General features: G+C 41.9%; 2 protein-coding genes across 2 annotated transcripts; one reads left to right on the forward strand and one right to left on the reverse strand.

Moving 5' to 3' along the window:
- Nucleotides 1-409: 409 nt before the first annotated feature.
- Nucleotides 410-5,858, reverse strand: LOC128445915 (DNA ligase 1). The gene is made up of 8 exons (XM_053428817.1): nt 5,604-5,858; nt 5,005-5,057; nt 4,847-4,923; nt 4,419-4,468; nt 4,162-4,336; nt 1,852-3,108; nt 1,651-1,751; nt 410-1,020 (listed from the first exon to the last, which is right to left on the reverse strand). The coding sequence occupies exons 1-8, from the start codon at nt 5,709-5,711 to the stop codon at nt 988-990; spliced, it is 1,854 nt and encodes a 617-aa protein (XP_053284792.1). The 5' UTR covers nt 5,712-5,858; the 3' UTR covers nt 410-987.
- Nucleotides 5,859-12,347: 6,489 nt separating this feature from the next.
- On the forward strand, nt 12,348-14,451 carry arsia (arylsulfatase family, member Ia). The gene is made up of 2 exons (XM_053428818.1): nt 12,348-12,664; nt 13,053-14,451. The coding sequence occupies exons 1-2, from the start codon at nt 12,348-12,350 to the stop codon at nt 14,449-14,451; spliced, it is 1,716 nt and encodes a 571-aa protein (XP_053284793.1).
- Nucleotides 14,452-18,804: the final 4,353 nt, after the last annotated feature.

Below are 18,804 nucleotides of genomic sequence, written 5' to 3' on the forward strand. Positions count from 1 at the left end.
ATTCTTCTTCTGTTTCCTCTGCCCCTTTGACAGCTGTTGCAGCGCCACCCAGCGGGTTCTTATGGGAGACTAAGTATTGTATAGAAAGATGTTTTTTTTAATCTATCTATCTATCTATCTATCTATCTATCTATCTATCTATCCATCCACCTACCTACGCATCTATTTATATATCCATCCACCTATGTACCAATCTATCTATACATCTATCCACCCACCAATCCATCTACCCACCAATCTATATTTCTATCCACTTACCTACCAACCCATCTATTTTATCTATCCATCCATCAACCTATCGATCAATCTATATATACATCCACTTACCTACCTACCTACCCATCTATCTATCTATCTATCCATCCATCCACCCATCCATCTACTTTTCGTAACAACACTTCAGACATGGTTCCAAAATCTATAGCATTTAATTTGTATTAAAGCATAATTTACAGAGATCATATGAAGGCTTTATCAAACAGTTACAAAATTCTTAAAAAAAAACATGCAACTTTCATCCAAAATACACTTTTAACACAATTTCCATCTTATTTTTTGTAAAAATTCCACTTTCTGAGGGCCCCTCTAGTTCAGATTAGGTTAACATGGTAGACTGAAGGAGAATGAGATTCAAAAGATACGACTCACCTCAATGTGAATGAATATCACTAATATCCTGAGAGGGATCATCCATTCAATTAAACAGTTACAATCCCCTTCTCCATATTTAAGCCATTAAAATGGGAATCACAATGCAAAACACAGTAAAAAAAACAAACACAGACATCTATAGCACAATATGCCACATTTTGTGTAGTAAAAACTTCAAATCAAATAAAAAGGTACCCAAATAAAAAAAATAAAAAATGTGATCCATCTTTCCATTTTGAAGTGATCATTGTAACCATTAAAACATGAATGGTAACTGGGTGGTAAGGATGTGTTGACTTTATTCTGTGGTTGCGCACTGATGAAGAAAGAACGTCTTCATGACTCTGCGTTCTTGGAGGATTTCCTTTTCTGTGGAAAATTTCAGACAAGGAGAAAATGAATGGATCTGAAGAGTTATCCTCTGGCACAGAAAGCGTGTTCATTTTGCCCCAAACAATGACATCAATTTAGCTGCTTGTAGACATGCACTGAAGAAATTATCCAGAGAGATGTAGGTCCAATTCAGTCGCTGCAGACGTTCTCCAGCTCCCTATTCAAAACTCTGGAGAATGCATCAGGATAATGTCTGCAAAATTCACAAAGAGCTTGCGGGTCGGTCGATGACGGTTCTAACATGTGACAACTGATATGAAATAGAAAAAACTAAAATAATACAAAAATCTCTGTTTGGAAAAGGTGTCAAACACATAGAAGACGTCAACGTCTAATTTAGAAAAACGAGATTTAAGAGCTTCTGACCGACATTGGTGTCAATGTGCTGTAAACAAAAATTTGTTATTTCTGCAGCTGAATCTAAACGTGACGTCAAGCCCCTTGCCCTCTCTACCCAGGCTCCATCCGTCACCTGCTGCGTTCTTCATATGTGAAAGGACGAAATCTGGATAATGTCCAGATGCAGTTTTCTGGACATTTTCCAGAGTTCATGTCTACAAAACGGGTTTTATAACACATTTAATGCAGGGTACAGTATTGTGATACCTTTTTGTGGGAGTCAATGGTGGGTGTTTCTATTGTCGTCGTGTCTAGGACTGAACCTGCAGGCGTCTCGAGGACATCGGGTGATTTCAACTTGCTTTTCTCTGAGAGAACGACAAATGAGTTCAGTAGATTGAGTGAACAGAAACCTACAAACACAGAAAGGTTATATTTTGTCTCGACTGGTGTGATTTATCTACGTACTTCTCTTCTTCTCTGTTGGAGGATTGGGTGTCTCAAAGACTGGTTGGGGTAGTGGATCTGCGTCAGCAGAATTATTTTCCAAGGATGAGTCCCTTTTCTTCTTCTTCTTCTTCACTGTAGTCATCTGCTCTGGCGTTTCCCCTCCGTCAAAGCTCTCGCTTTTCGTTATCGTTAAATTTTCATCAGCAATCTGCTCCGACACATCAATATGATCAGCTCTATTCTTTTTCTTCTTTATCTTTTCTTCCACTATCTGCTCTGGATTTTCCTTTTTCTTCTTCCTCTCTTTCTTCTTGTTAACTATTTGCTCTGAATTGTCTTCACCATCAGCAACCACATCTTTCTTCTTCTTTGCATTATTTTCTTCCGTGATCTGCTCCATAGTTTCTTTATCTTCTTTTTTCACTGAATGTTCCTTACTGTCCACTGTCTTCTTCTTCTTTTCTTTCTTCTTTTCAACAGTCTGCTCTGTATTTTCTTTTAATTCTTCAGCTCCCAACTCTGGATTTTCCTCAGGTGTCTTTTTCTTCTTCTTCACTTTTTTGTTTTCGGCTGTTTGCCCTGGTTTTTCCTCATTATCAGCTTTCTCCTTTTTATTTTTCTTGGGTTTCTTTACTTGTTCTGGTGGCTCAGAAATGTCCTCTTTAACAGCATATCCATTTGTATTTGTCTCTATTGCTTCCTCTTTATTCTCCTTCCTTTTCCTCTCCCCCTCTTTCCTCTTTGTCTTCTTCTCTTCCTCCACAGATTTGCCAACACATTCTTGCTCTGTGGCATCTTTCCTTTTGTCCTTCTCTTCTTCATTCTCTTTTTCTTGTCCGTCTCCTCCAGTGTCATTTGCATTCCCTTCCACCTTCTCCTCAATCATCTCTTTCTTCTTCTTCTTTTTCTTCTTTCTGGGCTCAGATGCTGTCTCATCATCTTCGATGGCTTTCCGTTTCTCTTTCGCTGGTGTCTGTTTTGAAGGAGAGACGCTGGATGGAGTCGCTGTGTCCTCAGCAACGTTGAGGCTTTGCTCTTGGCTCAGGGCGAGGGAGGAGGCAGCAGGTGCCATCTTTTTCTTTGGACTGCTCTTCTTCATGTTATTTGTTGGCGTCTCTATTTCATTCTTTTCAACTGTCCCGTCATTCTGTGTGAGAGTGGGAGTGTTGGTTTTTGTCGGAGGCTTCGTCCGGGGTTTTCTGACTCTCTTTTTCTTGGGTTGTGGTGCAGAGGAATCCAGAGAGTTGATGGTGTCAATCTTGGCTATGTCATCCTCTGCGGACAGGGTAAACACGGTGAATACATTGAACAAACACGGCCATGTGGCAACATCATTTAAAAGAAAACATACATTTTCTGTGGCGACGTTCGTTCATGGGTGGTTCTGTTCCGACTGCTGGTCTTTCTCCTTTTAAGTGAGACGTCTTTTCACCTGCCACCATTCCCTGCACTTTCCACTCCTCTTAACCTTCTCCATCATCCAATATGTCTCTTTTAACACCAACACATTAGCCATAACTAGCTCCAGTGAAGTGGGACTTGTTTCAACCTTAGTATCTGTGAGTCATTCGGCACGTCACAGATCTTAATGATCATTTGGCATGCCGATTTGCTTATGTCAAAGCAGTGGAACTGAAATGTCAGGTTTCTCGGATTGCCATTGAAGTAGATGTGGGCTGCCGAAGTTTGAACTTGTGGGCAACCTCCGTGGCTGAAGACTCATTTAATATGAGTCATAGAAAAATGGTTCCTATATACATTTGAACATCTCAAACTCCATATGTATCTAAACAGTATGCTGCTATCCCCAATATAAAAAAATAACAGCATTGTTAGAGATCAGATCAGTAAAATCTGAATTGAAAAAAAAGTTAGAAAATAATGTCATTGCGGAGATGACTTATCTGAAGTGGAGTACACATAACTAATTCGTTACAATGTTATTGAACAGTAGTGAGTGATTTTGCAGGTTCAGAAACACACAAAATACTTATGTACTTCTTTGGTGACCGCTCTCCAACTGTATATTGTATTGTTAGGTATACAACATGGGTGGAATGCTCCTTCAGAGTCTTCGCCGCAACAGTTGTGTGTCGACGTTGTGTGCGTTTGTTCTGTCACTGGGTTCAACTACCACTCAGTCCCTCACAGGTTTTACAGGGCGGTATGACGGAGATGGTTCATGAGGATACAGAAAGTTCAATCTTGATTCACCTAGTCCCTAACTGTATGGCTCCAACACACCCACAGCCGAAAGTTCTTAACATATGCAACCACAAACCCTTGAACCTCTCTCTCTCTCACACACATACACACGCACACACGCACCTGTCAACTGCTGCACCAGTTTCTTCCATTTCTCTTCGTCCAGGCTGCTGTCAGAGTCGGAATTGTCTCCACCAGCCAACACGACTTTGTCCTTGGTTTGCGTCTTTGATTCCTTGGCTTCGGCATCACTTCCAACAGACTTTCCTTCATTTTTTTTTCTTTTCACTGGCACGGCCTTAAAGGAAAAGAGGAAAACACAGTCAACTTATTGTAGATAAAGAACAGATTAAATTTAAAAACGAAAAATAAAATCTCACCTTTTTGGGCGTCTCTGTTTTCGTCCCCAGTTTCTCTCTCTTTTTCTTTGCTACAAAAACATGTACAAAAGTGTATAATGGGTGAAAAATGTATTCAACTGCCCCAACCTGATTCTTTCTATTGTTCAGTGAATAAATAAGATGTACCAGCAGGTTGGATGAAAAATTTTTTCTAAAACATTGAAAGTTTTTAAAGCATCCTTACGTTTAAAAAAAAAAAAAAAAGGAGGGAAAAACACAAGCTAGACAGGACTGTTGAATTTAAGGTCTTTAAAGAGTTACCATGGTTTCATCGCAAACATTTTCAATCATTAAAAAAATAAAATGCTAATTTCATGTGACTATTCAAAATATCTCAAGCCCAGAATCACGTTAACTGTCAGCACTGCACATTCAAAGTCAGTTTTGGGGAAATGAGTGAGTCGGACCTTTGACAGGAGTTCCTCCTTGTTCTTGGGATTTGGAGCGCTTGGCTGAGGCAGACTTCTTCTTCTTTTTTGAGTCACTGTCAGGAAAACAGAACTTAGTGTAAATCTCATTGCAGCTACAGACTTCCTGAAGAGAAACATTGCGACATCACACTCACCATAACCACGAACTGTAGATGTCCAGTAACGACTCAGATACGTCTGTGTTCCCCTGTAGACAATTTAAAAACATCCGGAAATTAAACACACACTGATTAGACAGGTTATTGGGAACTGCAGATCTGAGTACGTGGGTCACAACCTTGATTTATTCGTGTTTATATTAGGAGACCTGTCCTAGCAATAGAAGCACAAATGATACTAATCACATCAGCGTGGGTCTTCATTCCAGGAATTATTGCAAAGCATATTAAGAACTCTAAAATTGTTATGACACAAATTATCAACTTCAATTTCTCATGTGTGATCTCCTCAGGTGAGAGAGGGTCTGATCACCTGTCTGTGTGTGTGTGGTCCAGGAATTGCTGTATATTGTGGGGACCGAAAGCTGTTCACATTTGTGGGGACTTGTCCTCTTTATGGGGACAAAAAGCAAGTCCCTATAATGAAAACTTAAGGTAAACACGTGTTTTAAGGTTAGGTTTAAGTTAAGATAAGTCTCCAGGGAATCAGTGCAAGGCAAGTGTGTGAGTTAGTGTGTGATCGTGTGTCTGTGTGTGAGTGAGAGAGAGTGTGTGTGTCTGTGTGTGTGTGTGACCTGTGTGCTGTGCTTCTCCAGCTCCTCTGCAGCTGCAGGGAAACCATGCTCCTTCAAGTGTCGGTGGATCAGCTGGATCAGCGTGTGCTGTGATGCGTTCACGGACATTTCCGACACACGAGGACGAAGAAAAATACACGCGCGGAAGTAACAACTGGGAGGATTTTCATATTAACACTGGAAACATCTTTCAAATCGAAATGTCTTCGGAAACTAAAACCCGCATGTATCCGTGTTGCACTCTGAACTGAGGAAGTAGTTTCGTTTGCCGCTGCAATGCACTATGGGAACTGTAGTATTCCGGTGGTGCAACAAGGCGGCAACCAGCCATACAAACACCCCCATCAGGCCTGGCGCCAGGATGAAGTGATTTATGCTCTGTTTTAATAAAGTTGTTGATTTCTCTGGGTTTTAATGTTGTAAACATTATTGATAATGTCCGAATACAAGTCAACCAAATATATAACATTAAGTCATTTTTAAACAATTTAATGAAGAACCGGTCCAGTAAAGCATTGTCCTGTCACATTGGCCATAGGATTATATTGATTCATTTTATAAAAACCATCAAAGACTCCTCTCCCTTTTCATCACTTTACTTTATCTTATTTTAACTGTAACTTTCAGATGCTATTTCCTATGTCTCTGTTCAGTTGCACATCCTGCCACAGGAAGGAAATCAAACAGGTTACTCCCTTCAGCCAGTCAAGGCTTGACGGATTTGGATCAGTCCTGTTGGTTAGATCAACTCGAAAGGACTGGGCTATTACCTCTATAACAAATTAGTCATCTGATCTGTCTCCCTCAAGGTTGCTTCTTCAGGACTTTCTGGTTTCAAGTTTTTATGGTTTCTGGCAGATCTCGATGGCTCAGAATGAATGACACCCTCTGGCTTTAGAGGAAAATCAAAACTCTAAAAAGCAACTCATCGGATGGCCCCTTGTGAAATGTCTGGTCCTGGTCCGCCTCATTACCCCCATTTCACCAAGGAGGTTAGGTTTTCACCCCTGTCCATAGGTTTATTTTTTTGTTTGCCGGCAGGTTTAGGCAAAAACTACTGGACCTAAACTTAAACCTCTTTTTTTATTTCTTGAAAATAAACTTATTTTCAGTTGGAACTCGCTCCGGATTGTTTTCTTCCTCAGTCCAAGCTCACACAATTTAAATGGAGACTCTTTCGCTCCACTGCATAGAGGAGTGGATATAAATAATACATACAGATGGATGGATTAAAAGATATTCAAATTGATTCATCATATTTTTACAGTGTTTGTATTCTGTCCTTTTAAAAGATGCTTCAAGCTAAATTAAATTGTGGCACATGGTTTCTATAGTGAGTAAAGCAAACCCCCATTTGATGATTTTGTGCCGACACTAAAAGGTGAGAAATTAATAGCATGAGCCAACACAGCCCACGGACTCATACTGAACACCACTATTATCCGGTAAGTCTCAAAATAAACCACCTTTTCTTGTCCCTTCTGGCTACCGTTTTAACATTCTCTCTTGTGGCTATTGGTTTCTGGACTCAGCTCTAGCCTTTACATCTCATCACGTTGGACAAACATCCACCAACCACAGAGCCGGACAATCCACAAAGTATCCAATCAAAGGGACAACTTCTCCAAAGCTGCCAGGATGGTCAGCCTCCCGTCCATCACAGTTATTTGCACACCGCCTTCTTTTCGTCTGGTTGGTTTCGGATAAAGGTGTCTGGGCTCAACAGGTTGCCAGGGAGTAGATGTGAGGGAGTTGCTGGTGAGACCTTGGGTCACACAAGAGGAGAGTATTGGGTAAGAGGAGGGTCAGCAGGAGCAGAATGGCTGAAAGAGCCCCATTCATCAGGCCTAACCAGGAAAGCAGTGTGTATCCAAACCCGACGTCAGTGCTCGGTGGGTCTTACCAACCTTGATTTTACATGAATATACATGCACACGCACACGCACACCCACGCACACGCACACGCACACGCACACACACACACACACACACAGTTGTGTCTTCATGACTTCAAAAGGTATTACATTGACTTAATGGATTTCCTGGAGACTTCCAACCTTGTTGAACCCAAACCCTTACCACAATCTCAACCTAACCTAACCTAACCTAACTTAACCTAACCTTAACCTTAACCTTAACCTTAACCTTAACCTTAACCTTTGCCTTGAGCCTAACCTTAACCTAGCCTAGCCTATCCTAACCTGTCCTTACCTGACCTAACCTAAACTAACCCTAACCTTTGCTATTCTCTCAGTCCACTTCTCCTCTAAACATCATACTATGCTGAATTAAATTTGACATAAATTAAATATGATTTTACAGAGAGAAAAACAAAGTGAAGCGGCAAAGGAGAGGGCTGACTGTACATCCTTGAGAAAAAAATAAGTATTTCTCTTGGCTTTGACGACATGTTATATTACATAGTAACATTGTATTTATACAGGTTACCTTTGTAAATGGTAGTCTGTTTCATGGGAAATAAATCTTGTTCACCTTCCACACATTTAGCTTCTCACATCTGCGATCACTCTACAGGTAATTATCCTCAGCTACAGCATCGGAGATTAGTTATTGCTGAGGTAAGTTTAATGTATCATACCCGTCAGTGCTGCCAAGTCGTTGCAGTTGTAAAACCATTTTGGGTAAAACCCTTTAAGAAGTATTTATATCTCATTATTTGAATGAATTAGTAAATATCCTCAAAAACAAATCATGAAATTAAAGTGGGCTGATTGGTGTGATGATAACTCATTGGGTCCCATGCAGATGTTCATCCAGGTGGCTTTGCTCAGGAGTTGTAATGAAGTGTTAGTTGGGCCTGGCCTTCCTGCCCAGCTGCTACTGCAGCTCCACACGAGCCAACTCAAACATAGAGTCCCAGGCCGAGGCTAGTACTGGAGTCCGAGACTGTCGCCTCACCTGTGAGGTCCCAGCTGATACCACAGGATGTGTGAACAACTGTGCTGCCACGAAGGCTACATCCTTACTAATGCATTTTAGTAAGTGAAGTGATCACCGTCCGTCAGTTGTGTAATAATCCACATCCATACTAGCACACCAGAAAGTGCATATCATGTGACCATTCATGTACACTGGGCATGTGCATGCCAGTGTAAACAGGAAGCAGATAATCTTGACTGCAGTCCAATGTATGAGAAATAACAATGGTAAAAAGTAAACCAGTGTAGGTTTAGTATAACAACGATGAGGTGGAAGTGTTAGCCACAGTCAGCATTAGCAACTTTTTGCCTTCACGCTTCTAGTCGAGTCATGGGAGGAACCAATCAGGTGACTGCATCATCGTTTACAAATGTAAGCATTTTTGCATGTCTATACTGCAACGTGGCCCTGGAGTATTCAAACTACCGGACCAACAGCGTTTTATGCTCTCAGTTTTAGGAAATTACAATCTCTGCAGTAATGTGGACGACAGTATGTCCTATGGCTATTGTTTTTCGGTGAAATCATCAATCTGTAAATACATAAAATTAGGGCACAAGAAAAGTTACATTTAATTTTTTTGGGCTTATATTGAAGCTGAAGCAAGAGAGAAAACGAGAGTTTGCCATCAAATGACCCCTGATCTGATGTTGAAAGGATGATATCATGTTGAACAAAGGTACTTTTGTTCATAGCAGAGGGGCGATGAGCTGTTATTGCAGTGAATGTTTTGGCTGGGGGTCGAAAACACCGGAAGAAAGAAAACCTCCCTCCAGTCTTTCTCAGATTAGAAAATTGGGGTAAGAAGGGGAGTAATGTGCAGCTTTACTGGCAGGGCGGCATTGATTAGAAAGGGGTTAGTGTTCTAGGCGAAGGGGAGCAGCCGTATTCAGTAACAGCACCTCTTCCTTTAGCCAAAGCCAACATCTGGTGCCAACCAACACAGAGTAGCAGCAGCGGCGGCAGCGGCACCCGGAGTCTCTGCTTCCCTTTCAACTCATAATTGCATTTCATGGTTTCTCAGGAGGAACCAGGTTGGAGAGAGATGTAAAAATGAGAAACTGTTGTCGGGGTGAAAATCGGTGTTTCTATGTGTTCGTTCCGAGTCTATGAGAGAAGAAGAGGTGGGAAGTCAACACAAGGTTTCAATAGAGCTGCTACTACCTTTGTATCTTTATGAACGAGCCTCTCTAGTATAAAATGATTCACTTGACAAGTGTTTTTATCCGTCCGCTTTTAATTAGGCAGTGGAAAAAAAGGAAGCGCAGTTAAATCTTCAAAGTCCCACGACACTACAGACACGCTCTGGAAGAAAGTGGATAAATCAGGAGGCTAATGAACAAACAACAAACACACCACAGATGTTCCCAGCACAAACACACACGACTCGGAGACTTTCCCTCAGTAGGTTCACTTCAGAGCTGATGGTCTGAAAGCTTTCGTCACTGAAACATTTACATTTGGGGGAGGCAGGAGAGAGTGATCAAAGAGGTGAAAAGATGAAAAGAGCAGTGGAGTAAGAGTCTGAGAATGTGAACTGTAACCAGGCTTTCATTTCCACTCAATCACGTCTGAGTCAACAGCAACTCACGGGCCGTGATTCATTCAAGTCCAGTAACTTACTTTAACTCTAGATATGTCATGACCATTGACAGCTGACTCTCATAAGATAGTATATCATTTATTTTATCTTAGCTTATTTTTGATATTTAGCAGCAGCCCAACCTAAGTTACGACAAACAAGTGAAACTGAAGATATCCTCCAGGGAGCCAAGCACAGTGTTTGTTCAATATTTGGGGTCAAAGAAGGTTCCACCTGTGGAGTATTGTAATATTTTCGTCAAACCATTTCTCATTGGTTAATGGTGGAATTCTTTATTTTGGCAATAGGACAAAATCTGCGGTATCAATTTATAAACACGAGTATGTGGTCACATGCTAAGGTTGATACGTGTGTGTGTGTGTGTGTGTGTGAGTGTGTTTGTACTTGTGTGAGTCGATATGCGCCAGTATGTGTGCGAGTGTTTGTTCATGGTGTTGTGAGTTGCACCTCTGACCAACAGAAAACAGATGAGTCCCTTCTCCTAAGTGTGGCTTAACCTTAACCTAGCCCTAAACCTAAACCTAACCGTAACCTGATTTAAATTATGTTGACTTGGATTTCTGTGTTTTTTCCTCACAAACACTGTCAGCTCCTCCATCGAGTAAAACCATAAACATATAAATAAACAGGAGGGTGTAAAACTTCAGGTGCACCTCAGTCTTTTTTTTCCCTTCTCTCTGTTTCCTGCCTTGACCTGGCCTAAACTCAGAGACTTTGCTCTATAGAGGCCTCTCCTGCTGCTGGGCAAACATCCAGCTTCTCGCTCTTTACGGGAGGCTCGATCCCCCTCTGGCTGCTCGGCGACCTCCATGCCCACAAGTCCCAGTGTCAACAGTTTCAAGGTGTGATGTTTTACCTCCAGCAAATCAATTTTTTGTGTTTCACCTCAATGACCTTGAGCTATTCAACAGTTAATAAAGTGAAAAGTATTCTGACCTTTTCAAGAATAAAAAAACAGCAAATGAAAATATTAGATTCTCTTACACAATCAAAACAGTATTAAATATACATTTTTAATCCTTATTTAATCAAAAAAGGCCTTGAGTACAACAGCTTGTTGTCATACATCAAAGAAATGGAGATACTTGTATGCCAGACAGTTTTTTTTGCGTGTTTATCTTAGTTTGACAGACTCCATGCTGTGGTGGCTGACATTTCTCATATTATTATCAAAAATGTCTAGTCTCTTTTGGGCACGTTCACCAAACAGCTTTGAGTTTTCTCTGCCGCTGAACAGCAGCCCGCAACCAGTGATCGGTAGCTTTCAATCATCAATGCCCTTTATGTCCACTACCTTCCACAGTGAGACCAGCACTGATTCGACAGACGAGATGCTGTGATGCTCTGGCTGAGGCTGTGCAGTCCCGCTGCTTCCTGGTGACCCTTCCGATGATTTATAAAGTGGATCTTTGACGCCCGCTCAGAGATATCAGCAGAACCAGGGAAGTCTGTCCCGTTTTCGTCCTCAGGTCTGCAATACTCATACTCAAAACATCAGGGAAATTGATATAGTGTATGTGAGTGCATTGGAGTGGAGCGGGGGAACAGTGAGTGTGATTGTGTGAGGCCCCACAGCTGCCCGACGCTCATATCTCCCCCACACGCTGTGGTTTTTCTGAGTAGGGACCTTTCTGTAGAGCCTCTGTCAGTCACAGCTAAACCAGGTCAATGCTGTCGAGTGGTTTGCAAAGTTAGCAGCGGGCTTCACTGAAATCAAATGACTATGATGTGAATGAAGAGGAGGGTGCATGATGTAATCCTGTTCAAAGCTGCCTTTACACTGAATGGAATAAAAAATTTAATTTGCAATAGAAACACATTCATCAATTATAGGATTTTGTAGAACATTATCCAGTTTTAGTTTTATATAAAATATTGGCGTCTACTTAGGTGAGATGTGAACTAACCATTAACACCTGGATGTACTATAAACATTTCTGTGTTTTTGGGTGCTGGTGGGGGGCTGATGTTATTTCAGTGAGGCAGCAAGGCAAATGGGCGGGGTTAATGGGACCACAAGTGAAATGCTTTCCTAGGAGGCTGAAACCGTTTGGAGAGTCAGCAAGCACGGATGTGTAGTGCTCTGTAGTAGGGTTTAGAGAGGAAAGGGGATATTTTCATCCTGAGCCCCGCACACTGAGGATTTTATGATTTTGATCCTTAATACAAACTGCTTTGACTGATAAAGTGTCACAGAAACCATGGCAACGACCGCTCTGACGGGTTTCTCCATGATGAGCCTGCTCAGCCTCGGGTACCTGACCTGGGACCTGATGAGTCCAAACCAGGTGGAGAACGAGGCCGACCAAACTTTTAGAGAAAGCTCTCCATCCAAGCCGCAGCCTCCTCACATAATTTTCATCATGACAGACGATCAAGGGTTCAATGACATTGGCTACCACGGCTCTGACATCAGGACACCGGCGCTGGATAAACTGGCTGCGGACGGAGTGAAGCTGGAGAATTATTATATCCAACCCATCTGCACCCCGTCCCGAAGTCAGCTCGTCACCGGCAGGTAAAGTCTAAAGATTTTGCAACTTATTTGCACATTTTTGTTATTGTGTTAAACCATTTATATTATTATTATATATATCATATATATCATATATATCATTATAAATACATGTGCATTACATTTGTAAGCTATTCAGGTGAATAAGGGATGTGCAGAGCCTAAAATAATACAGAATAAAATACGTATAGGTGGGATGTCGTTATTTATGTGCCAGACAGTCAAATTAAATAACAAGAAATGAATTACACAAACAATAAATTAATTAGCCTGTTTTGAAAAACTAATTTTATGTAAATGAATTTACCCTAGAAACTTATATACTTAAAAATGTAACTGTCAGTTGAAATTATTGATAACACATCCGTCCTTCTGACTTACTCATTAACAGGTACCAAATTCACACTGGCCTGCAGCACTCTATTATCCGACCCCGCCAGCCCAACTGCCTGCCCTTCGACCAGGTCACCCTCCCCCAGAGGCTGCAGGAGCTTGGCTACTCCACACACATGGTCGGCAAGTGGCACCTGGGCTTTTACAAGAAGGAGTGTTTACCCACTCGCCGTGGCTTCGACACCTACTTTGGCTCCTTAACGGGCAGTGTCAACTACTACACTTACGACTCCTGTGACGGCCCCGGGCTGTGTGGTTTTGACCTCCACGAGGGGGAGTCGGTTGCTTGGGGCCAGCAGGGAAAATACTCCACGCATTTATACACACAGAGAGTCCGCAAGCTCCTGGCAACCCATGATCCTGAGTCCCAGCCGCTGTTCATCTACCTCTCTTTTCAAGCTGTTCACACACCCCTGCAGTCTCCTCGGGAGTACATCTACCCTTACCGTGGGCTAGAAAATGTGGCACGAAGGAAGTATGCTGCTATGGTCTCAGTTGTAGATGAGGCCGTTCGTAATATAACATACGCTCTCCGCAAGTACGGTTACTACCAGAACAGTGTCATCATCTTCTCTACTGACAATGGTGGCCAGCCTTTATCTGGTGGCAACAACTGGCCGCTCAGAGGACGTAAAGGCACCTACTGGGAGGGTGGCATCCGGGGTCTGGGGTTTGTTCACAGTCCGTTGCTGAGGAGGAAGAGGAGGGTGAGTAAAGCCTTGGTGCACATTACTGACTGGTACCCAACACTAGTGGGACTAGCAGGTGGGAATGAATCATTGACTGAGGGGCTGGATGGGTATAACGTTTGGGAAGCCATCAGTGAGGGTAAAGAGTCACCCAGATTGGAAGTCCTCCACAACATTGACCCTCTGTACAACCATGCACGCAGTGGCTCCCTGCAGAAAGGATACGGGATTTGGAATACAGCCATTCAGGCTTCCATACGAGCTGGAGACTGGAAGCTCCTGACAGGGGACCCTGGTTATGGAGATTGGACCCCAGTGCAAATTCTTCCAGGTTTTCCCAATGCCTGGTGGAACCTTGAGCGCCACACACAGCCCCGCAAATCAGTGTGGCTTTTCAACATCTCTGGAGACCCCTATGAACGTTTTGACCTGTCTGAGCAGAGGCCAGATGTTGTCAAGCAGCTTTTAGCCAGGCTGGTTTACTACAATCGTACTGCGGTGCCGGTGAGGTATCCGAAAGAGGACCCACGGGCTGACCCCCATATGAATGGAGGTGCCTGGGTCCCCTGGGTGGGCGATGAGGAGGAGGACAGCTGGGACAGCGTTTACCAGAGGAAGAACAAGGATTGGAAAACAAAGCTTAAACTGTCCAAAAGCAGGTCGTTTTTCAAGAGACTCAACACTAGGATCATGTCCAACAGGATATAGAGAGGACATAGGTGAACCAGATTCAGGGGAGACACTGAAAGACAACATATAAACTGTATAGAACCATGCAAGAGTTGTAGATGGTGGTTTATCTTCAGTTTCTCAAGAAGAACTAATTATCCAGTGAAAGTATTTGTTATTCAACTAGTTTGTATCCATTGTATGAATTGAAAATGAAAATGAAAATTACAAAAATGTGAGCTGGTTCCAGTATGTAAGAAAATGTGACTGTCCTCCCATTAATTACAGACATATAGGATAGGCTTGTTTTAAAACAGAATTGCTGTATTTGATAAGGACGACAAAGTGTCAACAAGAAATCATATGCAACTACTTGTACCCATGACATTATTTATATAAATGACAACTACCTCTATGTCAATGTGACACTATTGCACGCTTTGTTTCTTTAATTCAAACTCGTTCTGAGCTTCTTCTATTTATTAACATATTAAGAAATAAAAGAATATTATTTGTTTTTTTACTTAAAAGGAACACATCATCTAAATAAAAGTAATTACTGGGTTTATTTTCAACTCTTAGTCTCCTTTACCAATCAGCCTTTTTGTATATATCAATATTCAGTTTAATGATTCTCCCAACACTTGTTCTTCCAGTTTTTGTGTTAATAAAATCCGATTGCCAGGAATGAGATGTTATTGTACAATGACCTTATGAGTGTTTTTGTTTTTTTAACAATATATTTATTGAGTTTTACATATAAGAAACATACATTCAAACATTTATAAACATACAAACGTTTATGAACACCCCCAACCCACAATCAAACACTCAGGGTAAAGAAAAAGAGGCAGAAATTAAATAACTTAAATAAGATTAAATAAAATAATTAAAAAAAAACATATATAAAAATATAAGAATAAATGGAAGTAAATAATGACATAAATATACACATAAAATTAAATTGCAATCAATCAAATCAAAAGCCTAGATAAAATAACGTTCTCTTATTCATAATATTAGTTAGTTACAATTAATATTCATCCTATTAGGTGCTACTATTTTATTCTGTTTCACTCATTAATTTCCACTTGGTCGCTTTCCAAAAATTGCATGAAGGTATCCCATATTTCCTTGAATTTACTGTTTTTCCTTCTGACCACATATGTTAATTTCTCCAAGGCAAGGCAAGAAGCAATTTCCCTTAGCCACATTGCAGTTGTAGGACTGTCCATACTCTTCCATCTCAAAGCGATCACTCTCCTGGCTTGAAGCATACACAGGTTAATCAAAGGTGCTGTCTTTCGCTATGGTACAAAGTCATTAGGATAGATAGCTAATATACAGAATTTTGCCTCAAGAGGGACCCTTATGGCAGCTACCAAGATAACTGTATTCTTCCAAAACAACTGAATTTTTGGGCATTCACACATACAGTGCAACAGTGTGCCAACATAAACATTGCATTTAGGACATTTATCAGGCTTGTCAGGGTTAAACTTATTGAGTTTCACAGGCGTGACATATGTCCTGATACAACCATTTATACTGTAACAGTTTCAATGCAGTGTTAATTGTCTGTGTTTGTGCTTTTAAGCAAGTATTTTCCCACTCATCCTCAGTGATATCTACTCGTAGATCGTCCCTCCAGGCATTAAGTCTGGAGTGTGAGGTGTCTATGGATTTGGATCTCAGCATAGTATACAATAATGCCATTTGTCTTCGACGATATAGTAAGAAAGAGACTTCTAAAAAAAGAGTGATTGTCCTCATTAGGTCCATAAATGTTGACCAACGTAATTTAAACTTCTAATATTGTTCCCTGCAAAATAATATATCTGCCAGCTGGATCAATTATTTCCTGGTTGATCCTGAATGGGATTGATTTGTGGATCAAAATTATGACGCCTCTGGCTTTGGAGTTATATGGGGCAGCAAAAATGTGTCCAGGCCATCTTTTTTTAACTTTGTTAATATCAGTCAGATGTGATTCCTGCAGAAAAATAATTTGAGATTTAAGTAGTCTAATCCTGCCTAATACCTGTTTTAATTTCACTAGCTTATTCAACCCTCTGATATTCCAGGATGTGATCTTAATATCTGATTTACCTACCATTCAGTATTAAATCAATTATGAATGGGACAAGTGTGTTAAACCAGCGGCGTTGTCCGGCTGACGGTGGCTGGTTAGAGCACTTACGGCATGTGTGTACGGTCACATACGGTTATAACGAACTTTCATAACGGGGCTAGCGGGCTAACCACCATGCTAACTGCGGTGGGAACAGCGCAAAAACCCGCTGACTTTAATCCCAAGGCTCTCATGACACTGTTTCTCAAACACCGTCAGGTTAGAAGCAAACACTTGGTAGTAGTTAGTATCGGCTGTCCGTGCTGACTGTGTGTGGAAGCTGGGGGGAAGCTAGCTGCCTCCGTGTAGCTTCAAGCTGTTGCAGCTGTTGAATTAGCAACGCAGTTTGGAAACAAGACCGGGGAACTGCTGCGCTAAGACACGATAACAAAAGCATTTTGACCCGCTGGGTGTCACTTTATTCAGCAAAAACTGTCGCGTCATCAACATCCTTTTTCTGTGTTGCCATCGTTCACTGTGTGTGAGGAGCCGGGAGGACGTAAATAAACCAGCGTGGACTTCTTCTATATACCTCATGAGGTAGGCTTCTCTAAGCTCGACTTCCGTTACGCCATCTACTGTTCTGGCGGTGAATTGTTTTCACAACAAAAAGGCTCGTAGAACTTTAAATCAAAAAGGGTCCGTCCGCTCTGTCCGTCCGTCAGTCCGCAACGGACTCGGAGAAGCATACTGAGGCCTTTAGTCGTCCTATCCGGTGTGCTCTCTCGATGATGGGAGGAGTGGGGAAAGTGTCCGTGCTGAGCGCTGTTATAGGCCATTTTTCCAGGAAAGCACACATGTCGTTGCCCTCAGCTTTTTCTGGAAGGCCGATGAGTCGTAAGGCCGATATATGCTTCTCCGAGTCCGTTACGGACGGACACTTTTTGATTTATATTTCTACGAGCCTTTTTGTTTTGAAAACAATTCACCGCCAGAACAGTAGTTGGCGCAACGGAAGTCGAGCTTAGAGAAGCCTACCTCATGAGATAGAAGAAGTCCACGCTGGTTTATTTACGTCCTCCCGGCTCCTCACACACAGTGAACGATGGCAACTAACAGAAAAAGGCTGTTGATGACGCAACAGTTTTTGCTGAAATAAAGTGACACCCAGCGGGTCATAATGCTTATGTTATCGTGTCTTAGCGCAGCAGTACCCCGGTCTTGTTTCCAAACTGCGTTGCTAATTCAACAGCTGCAATACTAGTGATGGCGAGATGAAGCTTCATGAAGCTCTGAAGCTTTCCATCCAATTGGTTCGCTCATGGGCCGAAGCTTCATGGTGCTTAATTTGCTCTTCTGCGCCATCAAGAAGACATTATATGTAATGTGATTATAATGAAACCATGGCTTTGGTGTGTGAAGTTTTGAATTGAATAAACAAATTAATGATGTTTGTGATGCCAATACACGTACACGTACAAAATGGATAACAGTTAAGTTATTTTTATATAAAAACAACAGCTTCTCAACAGTGCTGGGTTTCAGGCGGTTTCATTTTTTTGAAATAATTTCGCCTGCTTTAGAAACGATCATTTCACATCGCGCAGATAAGGCTGGGGTACAAAGAAAAGATACCGCAAGTTTGTACAAGTTAGGAAATAAATTCCTTTTCTACCTCCAATACTCAGAATATATTGCAAGCAAACGCACAATAAAGTCCCGAGACAAGTAGTGTGGGGGGGAATCCATTGCGTTTCGCGGCCCCCTTTATTTTGAATCGCACACCAAACCCGCGAACCCTTTCCTGAATCAGTGACGTGCTCGGTCGGCTCGCGAGGCTTCGAACGTCATCACATACGTCATCAACACAAGCCTCGATACGCGCTTCATAAAAATCATCCTCGATTACTCGAAACACGCTTCGAAGCCTCGACACGGGAGGACACATCACCAACTACTACCAAGTGTTTGCTTCTAGCCTGACGGTGTTTGAGAAACAGTGTCATGACAGCCGTGGGATTAAAGTCAGCGGGTTTTTGCGCTGTTCCCACCGCAGTTAGCATGGTGGCTAGCCCGCTAGCCCCGTTATGAAAGTTCGTTATAACCGTATGTGACCGTACACACATGCCGTAAGTGCTCTAACCAGCCACCGTCAGCCGAACAACGCCGCTGGCTTAACACACTTGTCCCATTAATCATAGAGTCCTAGTTGTGATTTAGGTTTATTGTGATTTAGGTAATGGAATAGGAAGTTTGAGGTCCCGAAATGCTGGCGTTAGCGGACCAATCACAGCCAAGGGCTATCCGAAAAGCTCTCCGTG

This window comes from Pleuronectes platessa, chromosome 8 (assembly GCF_947347685.1).
Source record: "Pleuronectes platessa chromosome 8, fPlePla1.1, whole genome shotgun sequence".
Classification (NCBI taxonomy): domain Eukaryota; kingdom Metazoa; phylum Chordata; class Actinopteri; order Pleuronectiformes; family Pleuronectidae; genus Pleuronectes; species Pleuronectes platessa.

What these genes read in the sequence shown, in the direction of transcription:
- LOC128445915 (XM_053428817.1), bottom strand. Translation starts at nt 5,711, where the DNA reads ATGTCCGTGAACGCATCACAGCACACGCTGATCCAGCTGATCCACCGA. An exon ending in ACTGGTGCAGCAGTTGACAG is followed by an intron (nt 3,109 to 4,161) that starts GTGCGTGTGTGC and finishes CCCTGTCCGCAG; the next exon opens with AGGATGACATAGCCAAGATT. An exon ending in CCATTGACTCCCACAAAAAG is followed by an intron (nt 1,021 to 1,650) that starts GTATCACAATAC and finishes AATTTTCCACAG; the next exon opens with AAAAGGAAATCCTCCAAGAA.
- arsia (XM_053428818.1), top strand. Translation starts at nt 12,348, where the DNA reads ATGGCAACGACCGCTCTGACGGGTTTCTCCATGATGAGCCTGCTCAGC. An exon ending in AGTCAGCTCGTCACCGGCAG is followed by an intron (nt 12,665 to 13,052) that starts GTAAAGTCTAAA and finishes ACTCATTAACAG; the next exon opens with GTACCAAATTCACACTGGCC.